Source organism: Fusarium graminearum, chromosome 1 (assembly GCF_000240135.3).
Source record: "Fusarium graminearum PH-1 chromosome 1, whole genome shotgun sequence".
NCBI classification, from domain to species: Eukaryota; Fungi; Ascomycota; class Sordariomycetes; order Hypocreales; family Nectriaceae; genus Fusarium; species Fusarium graminearum.
Window position 1 is genome coordinate 5,511,268 of NC_026474.1, and position 25,583 is coordinate 5,536,850.

Consider the following 25,583-nt stretch of genomic DNA (forward strand, 5'->3'; position numbering starts at 1 on the left):
TTGGAAAGAAGCAAAGACGGTTGTGAGCAGTTGGAGCTTTGGGTTGTGATTAAAGAAAATGACTTTTTGTTCTATGGATGTAAAGGTTGAGTGAAGCTGTGATAGGTGATTGATTGATTGCTGGTGACGTGACCTCACTGGCCTGCCGACGGGTTGATTCAGGAACCAGAGAATGTTTAGGCAAAGGTACCTATTACCTGTACGACCTGCGGATCATATCTTAGTACCTATCCATGAGCTGTCAATATTTGAGAAATATGCCAGATCTAGTGTCTTTTATCCCCAAATATGCATTGATAGAGAGTCCTCATGATGGAAGAACTAATCAAAGATAAGGCAGGCCAGTCATGGCGCTGTGCTCCCTAGTAACCTTCTAACGTTCTGGAAGGATACTGGACATGGATCTACATCTACAGTGCAGGCCCCACCGTCATGACCTCTAAATGTAGGCCCTGACCGCCCGGCAGAAACAACAAAAGATGATCTAAACTTGGAATAAACAAGGGACATGACTGTGATTTTGTTTTTTATACTCGTCACCACCACGCCCTTTTCTCAACCCTTTTTATCACCAACCCTGACTCTAGTAGAGAGATGGTATTGAAATAATGCCACGCCTGCGAGGGACTAAATATTTGACCTGCTTTTATTGCGGCAAGCGATCAAATACGAAATATGACGGCATCACACGCCAGTTTCTATGCCTGTCATGCGATGCGACAAACTACCTCGATCACGTATGAACAGTGCTCCCCTCAGTCAATTTTCTTACTGACCTAATATAGAATGGAGAGATTACGGATCCTCCAGTAGCTACCGAGCGTGAAGCTCCCGCGACCTTATACGCCAATCCCCGACCATCCTCTCCCTCACTTCCCCAAGACAGCATCTTTTGCAAAACATGCCTTAAGAATCAGCGACTCTTTACCTCATCCCTGGCACAGTACTTACCCGACGATCCAAGCCATCCAGAATATGCCGAGCTCGAGCGCAACTACTACCGATATCGAAAGGGGTTGGAGGAGCGATACCCCCAAGTCTGTGACGAATGCGCCGTTAGAGTGGATGGACAAATTAAAAGGGCCGGATACACAGCCAAGACAGACCATCTCCGGCGGATGATGGAGAAAAGCAGGGGACGGAAGAGCACTTCTGACAGGAGTAGTGCCCTGAATTGGCTCGACAGTCTAGGGAGGGCATTGTGGTGGGGAGGATTGACTATGCAAATGTTTTGGCATCTTAGAGCTGTCACGTTCGCGCTACAGCACCAAGACGTTGGAATGTATGATCCTGATGATCAAAGTTGGTCAGTGATGGCTGTAACTGGGTTGTCTCAGGCTGTCGATTTCCTTCCACCAGCCGACTTCCTGATCAATACTGCTGTTCTCGCAAGCATACTATCGGCGTGGTGGAATCCTCAGTTTGTGCAGGTCGTACGTGGATTCTCTAGACATCTGCTAGGATTTACTCAGTGGTATTCTTTCCAGGGGCTGATTGTCTTCTTCCGGTTCCTATTCCGTCGGGTTCTTGAAATGGATGGAGGCCACGCGCAGTCACGTAACGCCCAACTTAGTGCGCACCTGGTCATGTCGGCCGTGATGGTTATGGTAAGTCGTTCTTAAATTTTTTGAAAGTCTGCTAACTCGGCCTAGATATACTCCTCTGCGAAACGATCCATCAAAGTCGACACGACGCCCCTTTTCGGCAGCAGTGCCGATACTGCATCTTCACCAAAACAGCCTAAACTCACCCGAGTGAAGAGGGAAGAGCCAAAGACGTTTTCTGATCTGCTGAACGAAGCGCTGGATTCACCCACACAGGCTCCTCAGACTGACCGGTCACAACGATCATATGCCAGCTCGTTTTCGCCGCAACGATATGTACCCAGTAGTCCACTACGCCCCACGGAAAGTCCCTTCAATCGATTCAACAGTCTCAATATCACGCCGCAAAGGACCCAGGAAGTTGGAGCCTCGGATGAGATGGATTGGACACCCACTGAGTCCCAGATCAAGCCACAGTCGCAATTCCGAGCCTTTCAAGATTCGCCAATCACAAATGGTCCGAGAAGACCCTTTGGCGAGTCGCCGGTGAACAACAACCCAAGTCCATTCTGGTACAAAGTTCCTGTTGCTCCAACGACCCCAGCTCAACGTTTGCGAAATCCACCTAATGCGCCTATCATAAGAAGTAAGCCAGTAGAGCAGGAAAGCATCTTCTTCCGCGGTGCCGCGAGGAAGAAGGACGAGAATGAGACGGAAGAGCGTGAAGTTTCTTTTAAACCACCTAGCTTCTTCGCGCCTCAGGAAAGTCACGATGAGGCAAATGGGTTGGCGGATCTCTTAAGCCAGAGCTTCAGTCTAGGCCAAGAGTATAGTGAGTCTGACCAAGGATCAGTAACACGCCCATCTAGTTCTCACGCCCCCGGGTCTCCCCAATTTGGAAGGCTTGGTGTCGAGTTTATTACTATCGCCGTTTTGCTCGTTCTTTGGGGTCTGACTGCCGCATTCCCACTGCCTTTTGGTCGGGAGGTGCAACTTGCACTGTTGTCTGCAGCGGGAATCATCGCTCTACGAGTAACAGGCGAAGCGGGCCAAGAACCAGGAGATAGAAGAGGCCCTAGTGCGGCGACATATGTGAGCTCCGCATTGAGTGTGTTTGAGCTAACAGCTGTGTGCTGGCTTGGCTGGGAAACATGGCAGGGAAACACAGAAGGTGGGAAATATGGTGTGGGAGTTTTGACGGCCATGCTGGGCCATCAGGTATGGAGTAGTTCGATCTGAGTTTTATACACAACTAGACAGGGTGGATATGTTGTTTTAGGGATATATCACGTACAGGCGTTGGATGAGGAATGAACATTGTATGAATATGATATTTGTTTGAGCTGAATTATACCCTACCCTGACAACCTTGGTTCATATCGTGCGAGACTAGGAACATGTAAACATAAAACGCGATCTAAATTATCTTCAAGTAATCCCAATATAAATAATCTTGTCATCCTGCAGTGAAGTAACTGTTACTAGTGAGTTGTGAGACCCCAAAAAGGAAAGCATTCATACAGGGTTCCCCGGATCAGCTGACGTTGAATGCCGACCAACCTCGGCATCTTTTTCATTCAATTTACATGTTTATTAATACAACATCACTCACTCAGCTTCTCACATCACAGCTGTTTCTAAAGCAAGCTTGCAAAATGTCAACTTACGAGACCGCCCAAAACCAGTTCATCACTGTAGATGGCATCAAATTCGCCTACAGGCGCTTCGGCCAAAGCAATGGCGTTCCCCTCACATTACTCATGCACTTCAGGTGAGCATCCCTTCAATTTTCATGTCTTTCAAAGACTAATTAATCAAGGGGGACAATGGATCATTGGGATCCGGCTCTTGTAAGCCCCATCGCCGCTAAGCGACCTATCATCATGATCGACAATGCCGGTGTAGGTCGTTCAGAAGGACAAGTACCCAAGCAATACTTTTTATGGGCGCAGTACTACATAAATGTTCTACGAGCCCTCGGTGTTGACAAGACTGATGTCATGGGTTTCTCAATGGGAGGATGTGTCGCGCAACTCGTTGCTCTTAACGGACAAGGACTCGTGCGTCGTCTGATTCTTTGCGGAACCATGCCTAGCAGCGGCGAGGGTACCGTGTCAGCACCCGACTTGACACCTTTCAATCTATTGGCGAAAGCTCAGACCGAAGAGGAGCACAAGAAAGCTTTTATGGTCAGTATGTTTGGAACATCAGCCAAGAGCAAAGCCGCAGGTGAGGCTGCGTGGAAGAGGATCACAGGGGCGAGGAAGGACAGGACTGGCCATGTTGATCCGGACAATGCCCGATTACAGGGAATTGCATTTGCAAAGTTTATGGATCCGAAGCAAGCAAAGGATGCGTCATATAACAGACTTGAGGAGCTGAGTATACCTGTCTTGATTGCAAACGGTAAGCTGAAGTTATTATTCATTGAGTGTCATATACTGACAAAGGTTAGGGAGCGATGACCTTTTACTGCCGACAGAAAACAGTATTGTCATCTGGAAGAAACTGAAGAATGCTCAGGCTCAGTTGCATCTATATCCTGATTCTGGGCATGGGTTTCTTTATCAGTACGCAGATGAGTTTTCTAAACTGATCAATGTGTTCTTGGGTGATGAACCCAAGGTGTCTAGCCGTCTATGACAGATTTGGTGAAGATACCAGTCACTGGAACATGAGTCTGGGATGATGGGGAAGATTATTAAATGAATAATTAGAGCAGTATGAACATATAAGTTATCCCATCCAACCGCGTGTAGGAAAGGCAGTTAACTAGGAATAGCTACGACAACATGTCCTACATATTGTCTCAGTTATTCCTGGTTAGCTCACTTTCTTACACGCGGTTGGATGTGATGATAAAGACTGTATATATTCAACGCCTGTCCAGAGACCTAAATACATGCCCCCAAACTCCTTTTCCTTCTATTCCCATAACAGCTATCTTACAGACACCCAGCCATGCAACTACCTTATTTGGTACACTTGCACTGGGGATCAAACACCACGGGACAATCACAGCAAACGTCGTCCTTGGCCCAAGTGATGTGGGCACCCCAGTTGTAAACCTGGTTCAGAGTGTTGTACTCAGAATAAGCCTTCTTGATCTTGCCAGTGGCGGGACTCAAGAAGACCAGGTCGATACCATTGCCGCGACCATGGTTTCTTCCCTTGGGAACCTCAAAGTCACCCTTCCAGTAAATGGTAAAGGTGTTACAGCCATAGGCGACGGGACCCTTGATGAAAGCACTGGGATCGTTGGTCTTTTCAATATTTCCCGCGATAAGCTCTTTGAGGTTCTTGTAGACGGGTGGATAGTTGTCGTTCTGGAGAGTATATGTTAGATTGATGGTATAACAATAAAAAAAATGAGAGACTGCTTACCTTGGCGTACTTGTTGATCTTGCTAGATGACGCCGTCCACCAGATAGACTGCGAGTAAAACTTGACGTCGTCGTTGAAGATGGTCTTTGCGAGAGCTCCGCCATCAGTGATACCTGAAAAGGTAGAGACGTATTTGTTAACGATGGACTCTAGCTTGCCCTTTGAGATGCACTTTGCAGCCTTAGTAGTCGCCTTCTTGTCCGTGTTCTTGCTAGTGGTAGAGCCAGAGCTGGAAGACGTCTGCTTCTGACCAACAGGTTGGTACTTGTTGGTATCGGGATGATCATAGTTTCCTCCATACGCGTTGTAGCCGGCCTTGGGGATGCCGGCAGCAGGGAGATAGTTGTCGACCCGGCGGTGGTGAATGCTTGTAGCTGCGGTTGAAATGGCACATGCCAGGACAGAGAGAGCGAGAGAAGCCTTCATGGTGAACAAGCTGAGATTTGTTATACTATGTATTTTTGTGTGTCAGAGTAATACTTTTGTTTCAAAAGAGTGGATTCGATCTGTAAAAGTAACAAGATCAAAGAACAGGGAAATTTCAAGTTGTTGCGCTGGTAGTTAAAGAGAGACTGAGACAACAACCGCAAACGGGAGAGAGGCCTCGCCATCTTATACCAAGGACTCTGTCATAAGCGCACGTTGATCACTCAAGGTCAGTTTCTAATTCATTGAAAACTCTAGGTTTGAAGCTATGTGGCTCTAGATGTATTGTACCTTTGATAGTGGGCGTGGCAAAATTCCAGTTGTTCCTGAACTAGACTCGATGCAGCGAACATTGACTTGGAAGTTGGAGAGAAGTGAGAGGGTTGATGATCATTTATGATGTCCTTTGAGTATTATAATAGATATTCTTTTAGAATGTGAATGTGAGCTTTTGTGGTGAGTCGTGAGAACTGTCTCGTCTCACTTACACGTGGTTCATGTGAGACCACTCCCACATCTTCAACAAATCCAAGACGAAAAGACTCGGCAGAGTAAAAAGCCACTTTTGTGGCTTAATCTTGACGTAGATTTGTGGATAATACCAAGACTGGCTTATCGTTACAGCCAAAGGGACCGTATAAGCGAGTGACCAGTTGGCTAAGAGTCTTCGGAATGCAGTTTTCCATCGCCAACCCCGACTCCATAACCCATTCGGAACGCAACTACGTTGTCGGTGGAGCGTCCATTTATTCTAGCTCAAGAGTTCAGGGTCCCTTTGCACCCAGAACTATCACTTAGTCTTTGAGATCTGTGGACATGGCGAGCCTTAGCCTTTGTTCTGAGATTCGGGACGACGGTTTTTCTGGAAGTTTTGGGAGCATGTTGACGGCTGTGGAGTGAGGGTTATCTCAAATCTTGCGCCTTACAAGCGGGTGGCATTACGGGAGTATATGCCGTGGGCGAGGAAGAGCAGTCTCAACTAAATAGCCACGGCGCAGGACCCTTGGATATCTAAGTGGACCAAAGACAACAACCTCAAGACTCATTAAAAGTGTTCATTTATTTCTCCTTTATATATTTCATACTAAATCTAGCTCTCGAAAGGTGTCTCATATGGTCTCTCAGCCTGAGGTGTGATTCGGGCCAAATGTCTGCGCTGGCCAGAGTGCCAATCAAGAATAGCAGTATGCTGAACAGATCGGTTGTCCCATACCACAACAGTTCCCTTTGCCCACTTGACGCGGGCATGGAAGTCTGCGCCCCAGGCGATGTGCTCAAAGAGGAAGTTGAGGATAGCGTCAGATTCTTCCTTCTTGAGCCCGACGATACTTCGTGTGACTATTAGAAGTATTAGTAATGAAATTGACTGCTTATGTAGTCTCACTTACACTGAGGGTTCACATAGAGGGACTTCTCCCCAGTGACTGGGTGTGTTCTCACGATGGGATGTTCGTTCACAACAGGTTCACGACGCTTGATACTGCCCTTCTTCACACTGGCGTTGACCTGCTCAATGCCAGAGTGTGTCGCCTTGAGTCCGTGCAGAAGCTTCTGGAAAGTAGGTGATAGTCGGTTATAAGCCTCAACAGTGTTGGCAAAGAGAGTATCACCACCAGTATCAGGGTTGTCAAGCACGTAGAGGAACGTGGTTCCAGGGGGCTGCTGCTCGTACGTGATGTCGGAATGCCAAGCAACAGAGCTCACGCGAGTCTTGAAAAAGTCCTCGTAGGATTTATCACCCGCACTTCGATGGACGAGATGGATCTCAGGATGGCCCTCCGGGGATCCAGAGGTGGGATGGATGTGGTGACGGCCAAAGTATCCTCCAAACTTGAGAGCTTCAGAGATGGGAAGATCGGCAAAGTCTTGGTTTCGGAAGGCTACGACTTTGCGTTCGGCAACGTAGCGAGCGAGTTCATCTTTTCCGGCATCAGAAAGACTACTTAGTTGAACACCCTCAACCTCAGTGCCAATAGTTGGAGTGAGATGAGAGACTTTGCTGTCTGAGGTCAAGAGGTTTGAAAAGCTGGGGTCTGCGTCTTTGCCATGCTCGTAGTGCTCAAAGGGCTCTAGAGGAGGGTAGACTTGGTCTGTATTCCAGGTTGGAAGATAGTTTGGGTACTGATGTTTGAGTCAATACGTGGAGATCAAGTCAACAAGTATAGGTAACTCACTTTGGCAGCGGCGTGGCCATCGATGCCCTTTTCTTCAGATTCTCTGATGTAGGATGTAGGGGAAAGCTCTTTGTAAGCGCCTTCGACGTGACCAGAGTATAGCTTTACTTTTGGTGTTTCCGAGACGGGGTTCGTCGTGGTCTCGACAGCTGAAGGGGCCATGATGAGTTATGTATGGTGGTTATTGTGTATGTCTCAATTGCGTGTCTGGAACCGTTGACAAGTGATCTAGGTGAGAGATAATTGAAGCCTTTATATACACTGCTCACTCCCAATGACTCGACATTCCTTTGTAACACTGTACATATTCACAACGCGGGGAAATACAAACTCGGGAGCTTGTATCCGTCATAGCCACATACCAAGATGATCATCAAGATGACATCGGAACCAATTCTGGCTCGAGACATTGCGTGAATGCAGCATTCGCTGTGCTGATCAGCCAAAGTGCTGACTTGTGTTTGGGCTCAGAGCACGCAATTCGTAAGATAGAGGTGCAATGCTACCTAAAAAGGTCACTAACAACCGATACAGACTACTAGAATTGGTTGTCGCAAGAAAGTATTGCGCAATGTTGAAACGTGGGATGGAGGATGTTGTGGTGGTTGTCGCAATTTCTAGGGATGGGTCACGCAATGCGACAATTAAGTAGCATCAATGCAACTAATTGATATCTCGGACGTCGTATAATTACCTAAGCCCGAGGTATCGTCTATGCTTAATTATTGAGTTTATTAAAATTTTATATGGTTGAAATATAGACGAGTTACATCACAGTTGACTGAGACTTACACTGTTGTCTACTATGTATACATGGCAGATATTCGAAGCATACATCAGTACAACTCTACTGTAACTCTCATCAACTATATCTTGATTCCATCTGTATTGCTGCAAGTTATTACTGCATAACTCGGTCAATTCTAGATCCTGGGACTTTTTCACGGCTTCTCGGTCGGTTCTAGCAACGATTGGCCCGATCACCAAACTTGGCCAGCACGCCATATCTATCATTATGAGATATCGCGAACCCCTCTCAATAGACTACCATTCTAGTCACAACCCTTACTTTATACCCTACTAGCTGTAATCTGAATACAACTTGGCTCAGTATTAACTTACGCAGCCTTATCCAAGGGCCCTTATTGGCTTCTGGAGCAAATGTTGGACAGTAACTCAACTAGAACCCGTTTAAGTGACCGTTTTGGATTAACCATGAATCTATAGTCTAATAACCCCCAGTTTTGATACCCTGGTGCCATCTATTGGGGCGTCGATGGGTCGCTACGTCTATCGCGTAGCACAGCACCCATCTTCGCCTAGACTTGAGGTGATTTCCAAAGCTCATCGCGACATTGATAGCCCCGGTTTCGTTTCTTGACTGAGAATCTTAGATGTCTGAAGGCGAAGTTTTCAGCTACCCAGTTCAAGTCCAAACTAGAAGGGGGACTCAATCCCTTATAAGTCACCCATGCATCCGTCAACAACCATTCATTTTCAGACATCTCCGCGGCCTCTTTCTCCCCATCTTTCTGGAACAGAAGACCTCAGCTATTATTAGTACATCGTACTACCCTCCACGATGGCTGCCAGCGACGATGGTCACAAGACCACAAAGGTGATTGATGTCAAGGGCCACGACCAATCTCCCCTTGACAGCGGCGATGAATCTGGTTCGTCGTCGATTGAGCATCCCTTTTCGGATCCTGAAATCGCCGACCGTTGGAGGAAGGTCTACGAAAAGGCAGAGTATGAGAATCGTCACCGGTTTGATCCCAGCTTTACTTGGACCGATGGCGAAGAGAAGAAGCTTGTTCGAAAGGTGATTACCCTACTTGACCACTTGGAGGGTTTCTATCTCAGTCATAACTATATGCTAATGTTTGTATAGATCGACTTTCGAATTTGTCTATGGGCATGGGTCATGTTCCTCTCCCTAGACTTTCACCGTCGAAACATCAACCGTGCTATTTCCGATAACATGGTAAGTAAACACTCATCCCGATTCCTCTCAGAACCAAACTAATTATCACTCAGCTACCGGAGATTGGCATGAACACCAATGATTTCAACTATGGCCAAACCGTAAGTATCCTTTCCTTCCTGTCGTACTACTCAACCCACTAACATAGACAACCTAGATCTTCCTAGTCTGCTTCCTCTCCGCCGAACTCCCCAGCGGTTTGATCAGCAAAAAACTCGGTGCTGATCGATGGATTCCATTTCTCATCTGCTGCTGGTCCCTCGTCTCTGGCTCACAAGCTGCACTCCAGAGCAGGAGTGCTTACTTTGCCATCAAGGCTCTCTTGGGTCTTTTGATGGGTGGTTTTATCCCGTGAGTCTAGCTTGACTTTACATCACTAGTATCAATCTCTAACAAGTATAGTGATATCGTCCTTTGGCTCACCTACTTCTACAAGTCCAACGAGCTACCCATCAGACTGGCCTTCTTCTGGACCGCTCTCAGCACCAGCAATATCCTTGGTTCTTTACTTGCTGCTGGTATCCTTCAGATGAGAGGTATCTTGGGATGGGGCGGTTGGCGATGGCTGTAAGTACCCAATATCATCTAGGCAGTAAAGCTGAAGCTAACTCTTTTGTAGATTCCTCATTGAAGCGATTGCCACTTTCATCATTGGTCTCTTTTCTTGGGTCCTCATGCCCCCAGGCCCTTGTCAAACCAAGAGTTGGTTCCGTGGTAAAAACGGCTGGTTCAATGAGCGTGAGGAATACATCATGGTGAACAGACTTCTTCGCGATGACCCCAGCAAGGGAGATATGAACAACCGGTATGTCTAACAGCATCTAACCTACTGATGACATGAACTAACACCATAACAGAGAAGCCGTCAACCTTTCCAAGCTCTGGAAAGCCGTCAAGGACTGGGAACAATGGCCGCTATACATCATTGGCCTCATGGTTTACATTCCCCCCTCGCCTTTCAGTACTTATCTGTCCTTCATCCTCCGTCAAATCGGTTTCTCCGTCTTCCAAGCCAATCTTCTCGCCATTCCGTCTCAGTTCCTCTTTGCAGTTAACCTGCTCATCATCACCTGGCTCTCCGGCCGCGTCAAGGAGCGAAGCATACTATCATCCATATCCAACATCTGGATCTTCCCTTGGGTTCTCGCCCTGGTCGTCCTTCCTGCCGATATCTCCCCATGGGTTCGATACGCTCTCATCACCGGTCTTCTCAGCTACCCATACTGCCACGCCATTCTCGTCGGATGGAACGCCAAGAACAGTAACAGTGTGCGCACGAGAGCCATCAGCGCCGCTTTATACAACATGACCGTGCAGAGCGGTAACATTGCTGCGTCCAATATCTTCCGCGAAGATGATCAGCCATTGTACCGTCGAGGAAACAGGGTGATTCTCGGTATCACTTGCGTCAATATTGTTCTGTTTTACTTGGTCAAGTGGTTCTATATCTGGCGAAACCAGGTTCGCGATAGAAGATGGAATGCTTTGACCAAGGAGCAGCAGCAGGATTATCTTCTCAATACCAAGGACGAGGGTCAACAGCGTATGGATTTTAGATTTGTTCACTAGACGACACAAGATCTGTAGTTTCCGGGCATGAAACAGCTGAGTCGGAAGACAAAAAGGTATGACTTATTAGAGGTGGCAGATTGCAAACTTGGGAAGCTATGCAGTACTCATAAAGGGTCTGACCCAAGCTAGACTAGATAGCCAAAAGATAGAATCCAAGAAGGGTTTAATAAAGACATATTAAAAAAAAAACGCTATTCAGTGTGGCTAGTAGTAGTGGTCATGCTGGTTCTGACTAGGTCTACTAGGCCAAGTATACCGTAAAATCTGTATATGTAGCAATATTCCATATCGCCAAGTGTCTTTATTCCTGCAGCCCGTACTTTTCGAGTGCTGAATTCCATTGCTGTTCTGTCCTCACGACGTCTGTGGCAGCACCAATGTCAGCGACGATGCCCGTGAGCCCCGAAAGCTTCTTCTCTAGTTGTCTATTATTCTTGTTCGACCTTTCGAGCATCGCCTCTAAACGCTCTAACTTGCGCCGCGTTATCTGCTCTTCTCTGGCACGATCCTCCATCAAAGTGGTTGCCGAGGTATTCATCTGGGCCTCCAGACTCTCAAGCTTTTCTTGCAAGGAGCGACTGGATTTTCCTTCACTTTCCTCAAGTGACTTCTGGACGTCTTGCCGGAAGCCGTCAAATTCGGTTCTGGAGTCGGACAGGTGCTGGGCAAACTGCTCAACAAGCTTGTCGTGGGCTTTGTCGGCTTTTGCCTGGGTCATAGTACTTGCCCACTCCAAATCTCGGTTTTTCTTCTCCAACTTCTGGTTGACTTCGCGAAGGCTTTCGATCTCAGCCATGGCCCTCTTTTTCGATATGGTCAACTCCAAACCCCATGCGTCAATATTGCTCAGTATCTTGGCGCTCTTGTCGCGTAGTTTTGTGAGCTCCTGCTCGGGTCCGTCCAGAGGAATTGCATAGCCACTTAATTGATGATAGCGTTTCAAGATGCGTCCAAGAGCCTCAGTGTGGTGGGAGAGCTCTTCAAGATTCGCATCGACAGTCTCCACGGGAGTGCTAACATGGGTGGAGGACTGCCTTGAGATTGACGATCCCCACGTAGCTTGTGGACGTGGACTGGGCCGTGGTGTGATATTATCTCCAACTTGGTCAATCTTTCGCTTTTTACCCGTTATCACGTTCCATGTTCTTGGGGAGAAGACAGGGCCCCTGAATCTGCTGTTTTGGGACTCATTATCAGTCGCGGTGCTGGTGGTAAACTCAGCGTGGGTAAAAATGTTGCCTGCAAAGCTATTCTCCAGGGGTGTGTTCCTGGTAGTAGTGTTGGCGGCGGCGGCAGCAGCGTCTTCAAATAAATAAATTCCATCACAACCATCATTAGTGCTGTTATCGGGACTGGTATTGATGACGGGATGATGGCTGGCCTGTTCGAGATTGGAGTTTGACTCCTCTTGAGCAATATTGATGTCGGTATCAAGGCCGGGGCCTGTAAGAACGTTTATAGTAGAGTCTTCTTGTGGCGGTGATTCTGTGTTATTGCGAGGACCACTGCCTCTGGGTTTGTTAGATTGGGTTTCTGCCCGAGGCTGTTCGGAACTGGATCCAGGACGGAAATGAATGGTGCTTTCTCTCCGAGCCTGCGTCGCACTCCCTCTTGACCTAGTTGTTCCTTGTCGAGGGTGGGGAGACTGGCTGTGACGATTTGTTGAATTGTCCAGAGGAGCGGCTGTGAAGATGTTACCGGTCCGCCATATGGTGCTTCTTGGCAAGGTAATGGGAGGGTTGGTGGAATGTCTCGTTGGCTGTTGAGACACTGATATTGACAATTCCGCCTCTTCGGAAACTGTGTAGTCTTGGTCTTCTTCATCTTCTTGTTCTTGTGGTTCTTCCTCTTCCTCGATTTCGTCCTCTTCCTTTACTTCGCTTTCATCATGCCTCAACGTTCTCCGTCTTGTTAGAATAGTTTTACCTGTGGCGTCGAGAGTTGGCCCCGACGTGTTGTATTTCATGGTTGTGATGTCTGACTGAGGGTACTTTTCCTGAATCCTCTGGCCAAAAGTCGAGCCCACGACTGTGGTCTTTCCGAAAAGGATAATGGCAGCGACAAGATGACCCCAAGTGAGATTCTTTGGAGCTTCCTTCTTTGCAATATAGTGATTGAATAGTTTGCATGACCTCCCCTTTTGGAGCTTTAGCGAAATCTTTTTCCAGGCGTCTTCATCCTGAGGGAACTGGGACTTGTGTTGCTCCCATTGTTCGAGGAATAGATTCCAGTACTTTTTGTGCTCCTCGCTTGCGGTCGCTGGCAAAGCTATCCAGCCCTCAGGTGGTTTCACTGCACTTGTCATTGTCGCTGAGATGCTGCAAGAGTATCTGATCTGATCTGAATAGCAGCTGGACAGATCAGATCTGGCGTCGAGTTTTTGTCTGCTGGGATCTACAGGGGATTGAAGCCCAATATTGACTAATTAAAGTCCAACAGGCCCCATATATATCCGTATAAATTTAGGCGTTGCCGAAGGTGGAGATGAAACTGTATCAGACTATGCGAAAAGTGTCTTGAGATGAACTATGTAGTTATGTGAAATTATATGCGTAAATCTCTGAGTAGTTTTGTTTTGGGGAAGGAAGAATGAAGAATGAAGACTGCTGAAACATAAATGATAAGTGACAAATGAAAAGTCGGTGATGGAGATGAAACACGGATGAGCTGAAGTTCCGGGTTCCACGCCACCAACTGTGCCTGACAACAACGCCATGCATGAACTAGCGCGCTCAGTCACTGAAGTACACTGTAGTAGGTATCTACGGATACAGCTAAAAACCATATCTTAGAGGACTACACGCTATTGATTTGTCGTCAACCCTCAGCCTTGTCGTAAAGTTGAATCCCGTATCGTGCTATGAAATAGCTGACGGAGCCAGTCTCGGGTAGCAAATGAATATCGACGTAGTACTTCCATAATGTGATGAGTTTGAATGGTACCAAGTTCTTGAACTGGTAATTGTTGACAGAGTAGCGACGTGTTGATGTAAGAGTTGGATGGAGTGGAGAAGGTAGGTATGGAAAGATGACCTGTCAATCCTACTGAGAGGTGAAGTCTTGGAGAGAGGGGATCGAGTCCTCTTTATATTCCTTTTAAATTTTCCCTATCACTACATTTGTTCATCAGACACGTAGGCTTGGGAGTTGATGTTTGAGTGTGAATTATGTAGCAAAGTGTATGTTGTTACAGCATGGTGATCGGCAGGAGGACAAGGATGGGAGGAAGTACAGCTGCTAAACGCAAATAATTATATTTATTTCAAACCTAACAAAATGGATCTCGTCATAATTGAACTATTCCACTCGATATGATATCGCGTTTTCTGAGAGTTATTTCATATATTGGTGATGGTAACTTTGGAGCTCATCATATGTCTCGAGGATGAATAGGGTAGCAGTTGTAGAAGTTGATCTGCAAAGGTTTTTATACTTGGATGGCGATGATCCACTTGAACTCATATACAATGCGCAAGAGGATGACAGCCCACATCTATGTATCTTAACTAGGTAGTTGTATTATACAGTTTGGAGCACACATTCTATAGCTCATATGTCTATCAATCGCTGAGTGTACCTTATGGATTTAATTCTTCATAATCGGGTCCAAATGCATCCACCACCACCCCAGCACCTTCAGCAACACTTGTCTCCCAATTCAACTGTTCACATGCTTTAAAAGGGTTCTCGCCGTCGTGATAGACGAAGTCGTCCACCTCACGACAGAGATCTTGCAGATCAGCTCCGAGAATTGGTTCATACCATACATCAATACGCACAACTATTTTAGGCTGATCTTCCTGTCTTCGCTCACGCCAGCCCAGTTTGTCCCTCACGTCTTCCAACAAGGTTTGATAGTTACCTTGATCTGGGAAGAAGAAAAGAAAGCTCAACTCGACCGACATTAACGTTTGTGTTAGTGATTGTAGAAGCTCAATAATATCGTCTTTTTGAACGTAGAAGCGGGACAAGCCAAAATGTCGAAGCTGGTGCCAGTCGCTAAAAGGAAACATGCTACGTAGAGGAAAGTGAATCTCGTCCACTTCGCCTTCGGTCATCAGTCCTATATCAGTAAATAGACTAATATGCTGGATATTCGTGGCCTTGGCAAGCAAATTGCGTAAACGACCACTGCCAAAAGAACACCAGTTATACTTGTGTCTGTTTCCACAGAAGAGAGAGAGGTCAAGATGTGTAAATCCAGGATGGCTCAAGATGGTGATTAGATCAGTTTTCTCGCTGCTTTCGGCCTCTTCCAACATTCGAGAGCTGATACCAGTCCGGAGTTGATTAGTATCAATGACTAATTCGGCAAACTTGCTTCTCGGGTTGTCACGTAGGTGTTGGGCAAGAGTTCGACTGACAAGGAAATAGCCACGCCATTGAGCCTTCTCTTCCTCATCCCAAGCCACTTCTTCAAGCTGATCGTCGCCCAGTGACTCTGCTACGGGCCAACCTCGCTCGATGGGGTAAAGAGTTCCTGGGGGAAGTGACCTGATAGCGGGTGTGTAATACAATGGTCGGCCGGGCACTCCATGAGTCGCAGGCGTAATTGTTACTCGTCTTAGGTTGGTAAAACGTGATAGCCCATATTTCAAAGCATCGACGTCTCTGTCTGTGGCGATTGTCGCCTGTTGCTGTTGTGATAGTATGTGAAAAGCCTTAAATGATTCCACTGGAACTAGTGGGTTACTTGAAGCCTCTTTTACTTCAACATGGCGTGAGTCGTATCGCTCGATGTGCCGGCGGCTTTGACGGTAGGCGTTACGAAACCATGCAGGAATTTCTGTAGCGTCACTGATTTCGTCGCCACCATAGTCCGATTCAGACTCCATGTCGTCCGTATGACTGAAGCGTACATCATCATAAATAATCTCTGTGACTTCATGTCGATAGATCTCATGATCTGTAACTGCCCTGAACACCTGTATATCTTGCAAATTTGGCGAAAGGAACAAGCGATTGATACGGAGATGCGTGATGTCCTTAAAATAAAGGCATGTTTGGCGTAGATTCTTGATATCGATGTTGGACAAGTTCGATATGATTTGGTTGAGGATTTCGCCTGGCAGGCACTTGAGAAGACTTGATGCTTCTCGGCTCTGATCGAAGGCGTTCATTTTTTATGAAGATAGTTGAAACCAAGTCTTGAAAACCAGGCTGTGGCTTATTGACTTGACCACTGTTTAATTCATGTTGTTGCAGTACTAGGATTTATGTTCAACTCATATATAGATCGAAGAAGTCTCCTTTCACACTTGAAAACTGAATTTAGGGGGACACTAAGTAGGTCTTGCTATCAGTAAGGAACATATACTTTTACAGCGGATTGATTTTCAACAACCCCCCAACTACAGCAGTTTTCAAACTGCCTATCTTCCGTAGTATAGTGGTCAGTATGCAAGCTTGTCACGCTTGAGACCCGGGTTCAATTCCCGGCGGGAGAGATCCAGCCATCTGCTACAAGCAGATCTTCTTTTTTTGCATCCTCAACCTTTCATCAATCATTATTCCTTTTCATAGAGTGACCAAGATTACATATGTTAGTTAGTTTCCTATAAAATACACTCCCTGTGATAATGCTATAGAGTAAAAAGAAGAGCAAATCACTAAATGCCGGGTATCGACGAGTAGTATAGAATAAAGCGAAATCATCCTTTCCTCCAGAAAACACGTACACACACACACATAGAATACTATAACACAATGGGCTTTCCTGTTCGTTACTAAAGCCATTTCGTCTTCGTCTTCGTCTCGTCATCCAACTGCTACAATGCCATTGAAACTGCTAGGCAATAATAATGCACCGCCCGCACCAAAAAAAAACCACATTGTCTGTCATGAGCCGTCTCCATTATCGTGCAAATACCTTGACCACGCCGTCGCCGCCAGCGCTGACAACCCATTTTCCGTCCTGACTCCATACACAGGCGCAGATGCCCTCGCCGCGCATCACTCGGTGACTTGTCACTTCTTGCGTGCACGTTCTCTTCTCGAGACTCCAGAAGCGGAGCGAGGCATCGTGGCCGGCACTGACGAGTTCACGTCCGTCGGGGCTAAGAGATAAGCTGGCGATGGCATCGGGGTGGGCAACCATATTGTATGTACATTGACCTGAGTGTTCATTAGTTGTTGTCCCTTCTATCAATCCAAAACACTTACCGCTGTTGGCATCGAAGAACCGGATGAAGCGATCTTCGTGACCAGAAATGATAGTACCCTCTACGCCTGAACCAGCCATTGACCTTCCACCGCCAGTAGCGCCTGAAGCAGCATCTTCCTCGCCGCTATGGTTCTGGTTGGTCTGGTCAAGACCGAGTGTCGTCGCCACAACAGCGTTAACACTAGTCTTGATTGTCTGGTCGTATGTCTCCGAGCTATCCATTGTGCCGATTTGTTCACCAGTTCGTGTATCATAGACGATAATAGCAGCATCAGAGTACGAAACAACAAAGGATTCACCGGTGGTGCCCAGAGGTGTAATGCACGTCGGGCTAGCTGTGGAGCCGTCTGACCTCGCAATGTTGTGGACAAGGGTGTGGTTGAAGGGCGAGTTTGATGCAATAGTAGCCTGAGGAGTGTTGGGGAAAGCGCTTCCAGAGCTCATCGAGTTGCCACGGACTCTACCTCCACGGCCAGTCATGGCTCGGTTCGTTCCAGGTTGTGGTGAGCTCAACTGAGGAGGCGCGCTGACTGACCACAAACGAACACTGCCGTCTGCAGCACCAGACACAACCAGGATGCGATCAGTGTTGCCATAGGGACTTGAGCTTCCAAATATTTGACCAAGAGTAGCCGGGAGGACACAGATTGCCCACACAGCATCCGTATGACCTTCGAGGGTTGCCTTGGGATCAACCCTTCCACGTTCCCAAACTCTAATAGTCGCATCTTGACCGCCAGAGAATATCCAGCCGTCGCCAGTTGCGCGACCTCCAGTCGAGAAGTTTGGCGAAGGAGACCATGATGTCAAGCAGAGAATAGCTCCCGAGTGACCGCGATGCGTAAAGTTGGCTGTGACATCAAGATCCGAAGCTGTGTGCGCAAGACTTCCAGCATGACCGTCTAACCTAGGAATGTGGAAACGCTTGATCATACCATCGTCTCCACCAGTACAGATTTCCGGCTCTCCTGGGCTACCACCCCCAGAGAATATAATTGTTCGAACAGTATCAAGATGGCCCCGTAATCCGAATCTGAGCTTGAAGTTACCACTCTCAGCCTTTTGCGCAGCCAAAGCTAGTTCATGGTCGGCACTCCGTCGTCGAGACATGGACCCTTTCCTTCGGTGAGAGCTATCTCGTCGGGTCGGAGATTTAGGCAGGTTATCGGCAGCAGGGAAGGCATCGGTATCGGGCCTGTTTGGTTGAGACTGGTTAGATTGAGAGTTCCCAGGTTCGGGGAATGTACCCTCCGGGAAGTCCCACCCGTCTGTCTCTGGTGGCGCAGAGTGCTTCTCTCTAAGCTCAGCAGAATCCTCCATTCCACCTAAAACTTCCGCTGCATGGTTTGCCGGAGTAACTTGTTCTTCAACCGGTCGAGAGGTTACAGATACAGGGGCGGGCCAGTCGTTGTTGTTCTGGTACATAACAGGGGGGTGTTCGGCCGAAGAACGAACCATGGGTTGAGGCTGTAGCTCTTGCTGCTTCTGAGTAAAGTGTTGCTGCTGGTTCTGTTGATGAGGTACATGGTTCTGCTGGGGCATTCTAGAGTTCATCTCCTGGACATGGTTTTGAGCATTTCGCGTGGGTAGCTGAAACTGCCGCTCCATAGGTTGGGGCGCAGGCATGCCAAATGCCTCAACCTCTCGCAGATCCTCCATAATCGGTAGCGGGGGAGACTCTCGAGGCGGTTGCGGGTTTGCGGGGGTAATCATAAGGTACATAAATTCGGATTGGCACTGGTCGAGGAAGGTCTTGAGATCCTGTCGCTGGGCCTCCTCGTCACCTCGATCGAGCTTCTCGTAGTTAACGCCATCGACACCAGGAACGGGCATATCCTCCAAAGTAGCTATAGCAGCGTTAGTACATCGAACCAGCATATTGGGGGGTTTGCTCACATCTTAACTTCTCCTGGATCTTTGCAGCGCGGTCGTTTTTAGCAGTCGTTTCCGCATCGACAGCCTCCTGCCCCTGGAGCTGGGCCGTCTGCTCTTTAACCTTGCGCTCCAGCATGGTAACGTACTTCCTAAGCACGCGCTGTGTGGCATCAGCCCTCCGCGCCTGACCCTCGAGGTTGGCAATGCGGCCCTTCATCTCCTGCTTCTCAATCTCCCACGAGTTCCTATCGCGCTCATGTCGGTGCCATTCGGTCTGCAGGAAGCGCATGACGCCCTGGAGGGTATATTCGGTGGCCTGGGGCAGGTTGGAGCCGTTGCCCTGCATCATAGGCCCCATCTCCATTCCGCCCACGCCGTTGCCAGCATTTGGGCCCATCACGGCGCGCCTCTCTCAATTGGGCGGGTGCATGGAGGTCCGGATCGGTATGGGAGAGATAGCGTTGACGGCGAGCGAGTGCCGGTTCGAAGTCGGACAAGCTCGGTGCGGTGATGTGAAGTTGAAGTCAAGTGACGGAGCGAAGCGAAGCGAGGCCAGGCTAGAGGTTGGCAAGTTTCCTGCGCAAATGATTCAAGGAACCTTGGTACGTGTTTATCGTCTCAGTAGAGAATCGGTCTTAGACCGGCTGTAAAGACAGACTGTCTAGACAAGTCGTTATATCGTAGTTTGGTTTATGTTGGTTGTATGTCGGGGAAAAAATCGACGTCAGGTCGGGTGCTGCTAAGAAAGCAAGCTTGCCAGTCCAGGTACTTGGAGGTGCATCTGTTGTGCTGTCCTGTCGGGCCCTGGTGCTGGTGCTGTACTTCCACGCTGCTAGTTGGTGCTATCCTCTGTATCGCTGCTTTGCCGCCGACTTTTGACCAATCATGGCTGAACAAACTGGGCAACTGGGAGCGTGAGGCTGCCAGGCATCAACTTTGCTATCATCCCTGGAGATCATCAGCATATCGACAGGGGATTCTCTTTGATGACAGCTAACAAGAAACAAAGTGCAAAGTATCTGCAAACAAAAGCTTGTTTGTTATATATTGTCCTCGGCGGCACAGTAAGGCATAGTGCATTATGCCGCCATTCATTATGTGAACAGCCCAACTCCAAACCCCCACCTATCAAACGAAATAGATATCAATGTCTCAAAACTCCATTTCCTCGACTTCCATCCCACAATCAACACAAGTCTTGACTGTCATTCCGTCCTCGTTCTCAACTGTCCGTCCCCACTCATGCACATGCTTCCCACCCCCTATTGCATCTCCAAACTTGCTTGCCCCAGACTTGCTTAAATTTCCAGCCTGTCGGCGGAAAGCGTCTGTTCGTGTCTTTTTCTTCAGGTCCAATAATTTCTCCTTAAACTTGGCCTCCTTGCGAGCCTTCTTTTGAGTCTCTCGCTTCTCGTACTCGGCGTCCAGCGCTTCTGCCGAACCCCACTTCGTCTTGATAGCATACTCTTCCACCTGGCACCGTAGGAACAGCATCATGTCGTGCCAGTGGGATTTGTGCGGGTTTGGCTTGGAAAGATGAGGTAATAGTTCAGGGTCTCGTAGCTCGGCTATTCCAGGTTAGCGATGCCAAACAAAATACCCGGTAGCACAACTTACGGTCTGTAAGCAAGTAATCTTCTTTGCACTCGGTTTTGGTCAATAGTGAGTACTTCTCGGGGTACTTCTCCTTGCATTTGTTGCACACACAAAGGTGAAAGACCTCTTCCCAGACAAAATCGATTTCCAAGCTCTTGCAATCCCTACACTTCTTCCTTGTCTCGTCGTCAGCGAGAACACTAAGACCCGGTTCATATGGTCCAGCTTTTAGTCGCTTCAAGTTCCGTATCAACTGTAGTCTTTCCCATTCCTGAACGCTCATGTGCTTCGGTCGCTGCTGTGCGTCGTCCTGCTTCTTGCCGCTAAGTGCATAGTTATGAGGATCATCCTCCGTCGACAAGAAACCACCCTTTGTATCAGTCATGGCACTCATATTATAATCCACGAACTTTGTAAACTTGCGCGCAGGGCGCAGGGTCTCTTCATCGCCCTTGTTGCGTCCATCTCGATTTGTTCCCTTGGGTTCTGTTGTCGAAATGGAGCTATAAGGTCGCTTCCCGTTGGCAGTTTTAGAAATGTAGACATCATCTGTTGGTACAAAGCCACCAGAGCTTTTGGGAATCTCAGGTACAGTGCCGGTCGCTCGTTGTTCAGCTTCACGCTGGTCTCTGATTGCCTTTGCGCGGAGTCGGTTTTCTTCCTAGACAAAAGTCAGCGATCCAAGAAAATACGGCATCGGCTTCATGATCCAACATACGATGCGCTTTGTGACTTCTGGCGTAGGGGGAGAAATAACGGGCGCAGGCTTTGTTGCCCGAGGTGGTGTAGATGGCCGTTCCATGACGTTATGGAGGATTATGGAATATCGCGAAACAACCTGAGAGGGATTGGTGGTTATCGCAATATGGCTATAAGATTTGGCGAGGACGGTTGCAGCAGACTGCGAGTTGGGGGGAAAGAATGCAGGAGGAAAATCAGGGTCCAAAGTCTGTCCTTCAGTATGACGGCGATCGATGGGTGGCGGAGGGGCGGATTGTCGCGATCAGAAATCCCAATTATGTCACCAATTAACACGAGAAAACGTGACTACAATTCACGCAGATTTGGTTGCAGTCCGCAGACAGCGATAACACAGGTCATACCTCCAATTTTATCGTAGCAGTATCGAACTCGTACATATTAGACATCATTCCATAAATTACTCAATCCATTTCTATTCGCCACAACACAAATGCTTTTGCAAACCACTTGTATTATAGTACAGCCAGGGTTGAAATAGACCCTAGCTTAAGACCGAACCTAATCCTATAAACCTGTAACCATCCTTTCGGCGATAACAGTTTACTCCTCCTTGGCACCACCACGACCAGCGCGCTCAGCGGTCTCGATGGCCTTCTTGTCGCTCTGGGCAGGGCCACCCTGCATGGCGCTCATGAAGCCGGCGGGCTGCTTGAAGGGACGCTTGAGGTCACCGGCGGCAGGCTTGCCAAAGATGTGGATCTTGACCATGTTGTTCTCGAAAGCGCTCTTGAGGGGGATGATGCTCTGGATGAGAAGAGGGTTGGTGTAGTTCATGTACAAGTGCATGAAAGCCATCATGGCCATACCCATAGCCTGGCCACGGAAAGCGGTGCGGATCTGCTCGTTGTCGTAGGCGTGGATGGTGGTGGTGACGAGCTTGCCCTCCTCAGAGGAACCCATGGGAGCGGGCTCAACATACTTGAGGGTGGTGAGGTCTGTAATGGTTTAGTTAGTATCGCGCCGGTTGAGGTTATATCACGGAGGCTGCGGAAAGTTTGACGTACCCTTCTTCTTGTTGATCTTCAGCTGGGTGTAGAAGTAGAGACCAGCAATGATGACGTTGCTGGCAAGGTAGACGGCGCGGACGACGTTGAGAACAAAAGGATCATCAAAAGGAACGCGCTTGGAGACCTGCATCATACCCAGGATGATGACCAGGTTGGTACTATCGCAAGAAATGTCAGCATGATTGTGTTAAGAGCTTTGCGACGAGGTGTCGCGTGAGAAGTTGGGTGGCTTACATTTGAGGAGAGAGAGCCATCTTGATTAATGAGCAAAAGACACCGGTGAAGAGGGATTGGGTGGAAGAAGAAAGGAAACGAGGCAATGCCAAAAAAGTTGAAGGTTGAAGATTAAAGTGCGGGCGGTTGAAATGGAATGGGGATGTCTTTGCTGGCCTTTTGGAGAGTGGACTGTGGCTTTTGCCGCAACCTTAGCCCCCTTTGGCCACTGTGGGGAAGACTGGATGCAGACAGGACAAGACAACTCATTGGTTGCTCTTCGTTCTAGGGGACTCTATCTCTGTCAGAGCCCCTAGAAACCATCTGTCGGGTCCTGCTAGGCCCCCGAGCCTCATTGCGCCATTCGTTCTTCCACCTTCGCGCTGTTTCCATTTAGGATTGGCCTTAATCAAACCATGAGTGACCTGCCATCTTTGGACGACTCGATAAGAGGCTTCATTATCGGCTTAGACCAACTGAACAAACCCAAACAGACTCGAGCTCTATCAATATGAAACCTCGATCTCTTTGAAACGTTCTTCTTTGAAAATGTCTTTGACTTGACAATTGACAAGGGAAATACTGCCAACCGATTCGGCCATGACTAAGAAGAGTCGAGAACAACTCTCAACCGAGTGCTGTTCGAGTGTACAACACGACATAACCTAAGAATGGAACAAAGAATACTACATGTTCGCATTTCTTGACCAGTCAACACCATGGGTGATGTTCAGTATTCAACAAATGTCTCCAGAGATGGCCAACAAGCCTCTCCTCGAAGACTCGGTACATATAGCCTAGAGGGTTCGTGAAGTGAATATGACAGATAATAGCAATATCGAAACCCACAAGCCTGAACGAACACCAGAGACAACATAGCAGTAAGCAATTCGCACTCAAGATCATTTATACATACCCAGGTTTATATCGCACAACAACTCCAATCATGTCGTACTCATCACGACGCTATGATCTTGACGCTGCCGCTGCCAGGAGGCGAAGCCAGTCCTCATCACGGCCTCGTGACAGCAGGTGCAACGATCAGCCTTACAAGAGTCGTTCTCATGATGAATACTATTGCGCACCGTCCGTGTCGCGAACAGCCTCTTATGCGAAGAACGATGATCGTTCTTACATGAAGAGAGAAGAGCGCCATCGACATCCAAGAAATACCCGAACAAAAGAGGAGGATCGGTCTTACACAGATCGCAGAAGCCGAGGAGAGCGCTCGTCGAGCTACAGAGAAGCGTCTTCAGGCAGGGAAAGTCGTTGTGACGCGAGACCAAGTGAGCGCTCTCAATCCGCACGAGATAACCATGTCAAGAGACAAAGCCGTTCTAGCCCCGAAAGAAGAGAACATGCTCATTCCGGCCAAGTTCGTTCCGATACAGTCCGCTCTGGAAGGAGGACCAGTTCGAGGAGAGGAAGCCAAGATGATCACGAGACCAGACCTCACTCCAAAAGGGAAGATACCTCTCATCAGGAAGGTGAGTACTCTCGTTCAACCCCTGAAGAGATCAACACGTTCCTCAACAGCGATCGGGCGTCAAGACCCTCCTGGGGATCCTCAAAATATGGCACATATGTCCTTCCTCTTGAATCAACAGGACAGTATCGAAACAATGATCCGACAAAATGTACTTGTAAATGTTGCCCCCACCCAATTAGCACAGCCCACAGTCACGACCACCAGAACCAGGGGCCCGGGATGTCTTCCAAGCGGGCCGCCGAAGGATCAAGACGCAGCAAGCGCACAGCAGAGGGCAGGCCCCTTATTCAGGTTGTTGACAAGTCCAGAAGCGCGTTGAACCGAGAGAACGGTCCGTCGTACCCTATATCACTCAACCCAAACACATCATGCGATCGCATTGCCTCGTTCTTGGCACCCGACAAGCGATATGCCAAGGTTCTCGTGCATTGGGATGACGGGAGAGTTCAGCGACTCGACAGCGACATCGCAATGGAAGATCTGATCCGTTATGCCGAGTTGCTAGAAATCAGAGAGATAAAGAGCGTACATTGGGCGGCGTGATTCACTAGAATCTAGACACCTAGATACCAAGGACGGGTAAGCGTAGAAGCAATTGGGATGTTGTATAGAGGTGAGTGACTAAATCGGCCAGTCAGTTTGGTAGTTTTTTCAATTTGATAGAAACATATACGAGGTGATTAAAAAACATGAGGTCTGCTTTGTGAGTCCCATGATGCTCGAGTGATGAGGGGAGGTTTGAGAGTGATAGCCTCAGCCTCCACAGTCTGCCTAAATTCGAACCACCACCGTTATCCCACCACTCAGATAGCGTGCCGTGCCGTACAAGGCTGATACGTGGTATCAGACCAATGTGCAGTTTTGATACAACATGGCAACTTGGTAGATATTACATACTCGCCGCATCACTCACAGCCCCCATTGAAACATCAACGTCGACTGACCTGTATTACTCTGTTTGTTAGTTGTCTCGCATGCAACCACTTTAAACCGTATTACTCTGCCTCGGATGTATGTCCAGTAACAGTTCTCTGTAGAACAAGCAGAACAGAGATTAGAGAGAGATATGGGGACAAATAAGCCCCGCCCGCTAGAATGACTCAACTCCCGGTAGTCTAGAAGGATCATGATACGATGTTGAAAAACAAAGGTTGGGGTTAATTAATGTCACGACGTTTCAATGGCTGAGTATCGGGGTCGGTTTTCCCTCGTTGGTTTGACATGTGGATGCTTTTGCCTAAAATTGCGGCACGTTTTAGTTGTCTCGCTTTTTTCCTTCTCCACGTTTGAGACTAAGAACCAACAGAAGAAATGAGGTTTTTGACGAAACGACATGGGTCAGTCGTGGCGGCGGGACAGAAGCCAAAACCAAAACCAAACTGTTGATCAATGCC

General features: G+C 48.1%; 11 protein-coding genes and 1 non-coding gene across 12 annotated transcripts; 5 read left to right on the top strand and 7 right to left on the bottom strand.

Annotated features, from left to right (window-relative positions):
* Window positions 1-608: 608 nt before the first annotated feature.
* FGSG_01658 (uncharacterized protein) lies at window positions 609-2,980 on the top strand (the record flags this gene model as incomplete). The annotated part of the gene is made up of 5 exons (XM_011319181.1): window positions 609-737; window positions 786-1,433; window positions 1,488-1,607; window positions 1,653-2,762; window positions 2,978-2,980. 5 exons carry the CDS (start codon window positions 609-611, stop codon window positions 2,978-2,980), a joined length of 2,010 nt encoding a protein of 669 aa, XP_011317483.1.
* A 219-nt stretch (window positions 2,981-3,199) lies between these two features.
* On the top strand, window positions 3,200-4,187 carry FGSG_01659 (uncharacterized protein; the record flags this gene model as incomplete). Its single annotated transcript, XM_011319182.1, has 3 exons — window positions 3,200-3,315; window positions 3,364-3,950; window positions 4,000-4,187. The coding sequence occupies 3 exons, from the start codon at window positions 3,200-3,202 to the stop codon at window positions 4,185-4,187; spliced, it is 891 nt and encodes a 296-aa protein (XP_011317484.1).
* A 250-nt stretch (window positions 4,188-4,437) lies between these two features.
* Window positions 4,438-5,433, bottom strand: FGSG_01660 (uncharacterized protein). Its single transcript, XM_011319183.1, has 2 exons — window positions 4,929-5,433; window positions 4,438-4,870 (listed from the first exon to the last, which is right to left on the bottom strand). Exons 1-2 carry the CDS (start codon window positions 5,352-5,354, stop codon window positions 4,517-4,519), a joined length of 780 nt encoding a protein of 259 aa, XP_011317485.1. The 5' UTR covers window positions 5,355-5,433; the 3' UTR covers window positions 4,438-4,516.
* Window positions 5,434-6,444: 1,011 nt separating this feature from the next.
* On the bottom strand, window positions 6,445-7,690 carry FGSG_01661 (uncharacterized protein; the record flags this gene model as incomplete). Its single annotated transcript, XM_011319184.1, has 3 exons — window positions 6,445-6,692; window positions 6,743-7,475; window positions 7,529-7,690. 3 exons carry the CDS (start codon window positions 7,688-7,690, stop codon window positions 6,445-6,447), a joined length of 1,143 nt encoding a protein of 380 aa, XP_011317486.1.
* Window positions 7,691-9,110: 1,420 nt separating this feature from the next.
* On the top strand, window positions 9,111-11,081 carry FGSG_01662 (uncharacterized protein; the record flags this gene model as incomplete). Its single annotated transcript, XM_011319185.1, has 7 exons — window positions 9,111-9,350; window positions 9,420-9,512; window positions 9,566-9,613; window positions 9,670-9,863; window positions 9,915-10,079; window positions 10,132-10,317; window positions 10,370-11,081. The coding sequence occupies 7 exons, from the start codon at window positions 9,111-9,113 to the stop codon at window positions 11,079-11,081; spliced, it is 1,638 nt and encodes a 545-aa protein (XP_011317487.1).
* Window positions 11,082-11,385: 304 nt separating this feature from the next.
* Window positions 11,386-11,880, bottom strand: FGSG_01663 (uncharacterized protein; the record flags this gene model as incomplete). Its single annotated transcript, XM_011319186.1, has 1 exon — window positions 11,386-11,880. One exon carries the CDS (start codon window positions 11,878-11,880, stop codon window positions 11,386-11,388), a length of 495 nt encoding a protein of 164 aa, XP_011317488.1.
* A 2,782-nt stretch (window positions 11,881-14,662) lies between these two features.
* FGSG_01664 (uncharacterized protein) lies at window positions 14,663-16,204 on the bottom strand (the record flags this gene model as incomplete). The annotated part of the gene is made up of 1 exon (XM_011319187.1): window positions 14,663-16,204. The coding sequence occupies one exon, from the start codon at window positions 16,202-16,204 to the stop codon at window positions 14,663-14,665; it is 1,542 nt and encodes a 513-aa protein (XP_011317489.1).
* Window positions 16,205-16,459: 255 nt separating this feature from the next.
* Window positions 16,460-16,531, top strand: FGSG_20535. Its single transcript has one exon. It is a non-coding gene; the product is annotated as a tRNA-Asp (tRNA).
* Window positions 16,532-16,938: 407 nt separating this feature from the next.
* Window positions 16,939-19,519, bottom strand: FGSG_01665 (striatin Pro11; the record flags this gene model as incomplete). Its single annotated transcript, XM_011319188.1, has 3 exons — window positions 16,939-17,198; window positions 17,247-19,094; window positions 19,144-19,519. The coding sequence occupies 3 exons, from the start codon at window positions 19,517-19,519 to the stop codon at window positions 16,939-16,941; spliced, it is 2,484 nt and encodes an 827-aa protein (XP_011317490.1).
* Window positions 19,520-20,274: 755 nt separating this feature from the next.
* Window positions 20,275-21,520, bottom strand: FGSG_01666 (uncharacterized protein; the record flags this gene model as incomplete). Its single annotated transcript, XM_011319189.1, has 3 exons — window positions 20,275-20,690; window positions 20,740-21,379; window positions 21,437-21,520. 3 exons carry the CDS (start codon window positions 21,518-21,520, stop codon window positions 20,275-20,277), a joined length of 1,140 nt encoding a protein of 379 aa, XP_011317491.1.
* A 289-nt stretch (window positions 21,521-21,809) lies between these two features.
* Window positions 21,810-22,833, bottom strand: FGSG_01667 (uncharacterized protein). The gene is made up of 3 exons (XM_011319190.1): window positions 22,722-22,833; window positions 22,485-22,645; window positions 21,810-22,415 (listed from the first exon to the last, which is right to left on the bottom strand). Exons 1-3 carry the CDS (start codon window positions 22,739-22,741, stop codon window positions 22,021-22,023), a joined length of 576 nt encoding a protein of 191 aa, XP_011317492.1. The 5' UTR covers window positions 22,742-22,833; the 3' UTR covers window positions 21,810-22,020.
* A 586-nt stretch (window positions 22,834-23,419) lies between these two features.
* On the top strand, window positions 23,420-24,732 carry FGSG_01668 (uncharacterized protein; the record flags this gene model as incomplete). The annotated part of the gene is made up of 2 exons (XM_011319191.1): window positions 23,420-23,504; window positions 23,534-24,732. 2 exons carry the CDS (start codon window positions 23,420-23,422, stop codon window positions 24,730-24,732), a joined length of 1,284 nt encoding a protein of 427 aa, XP_011317493.1.
* Between the last annotated feature and the right edge of the window lie 851 nt (window positions 24,733-25,583).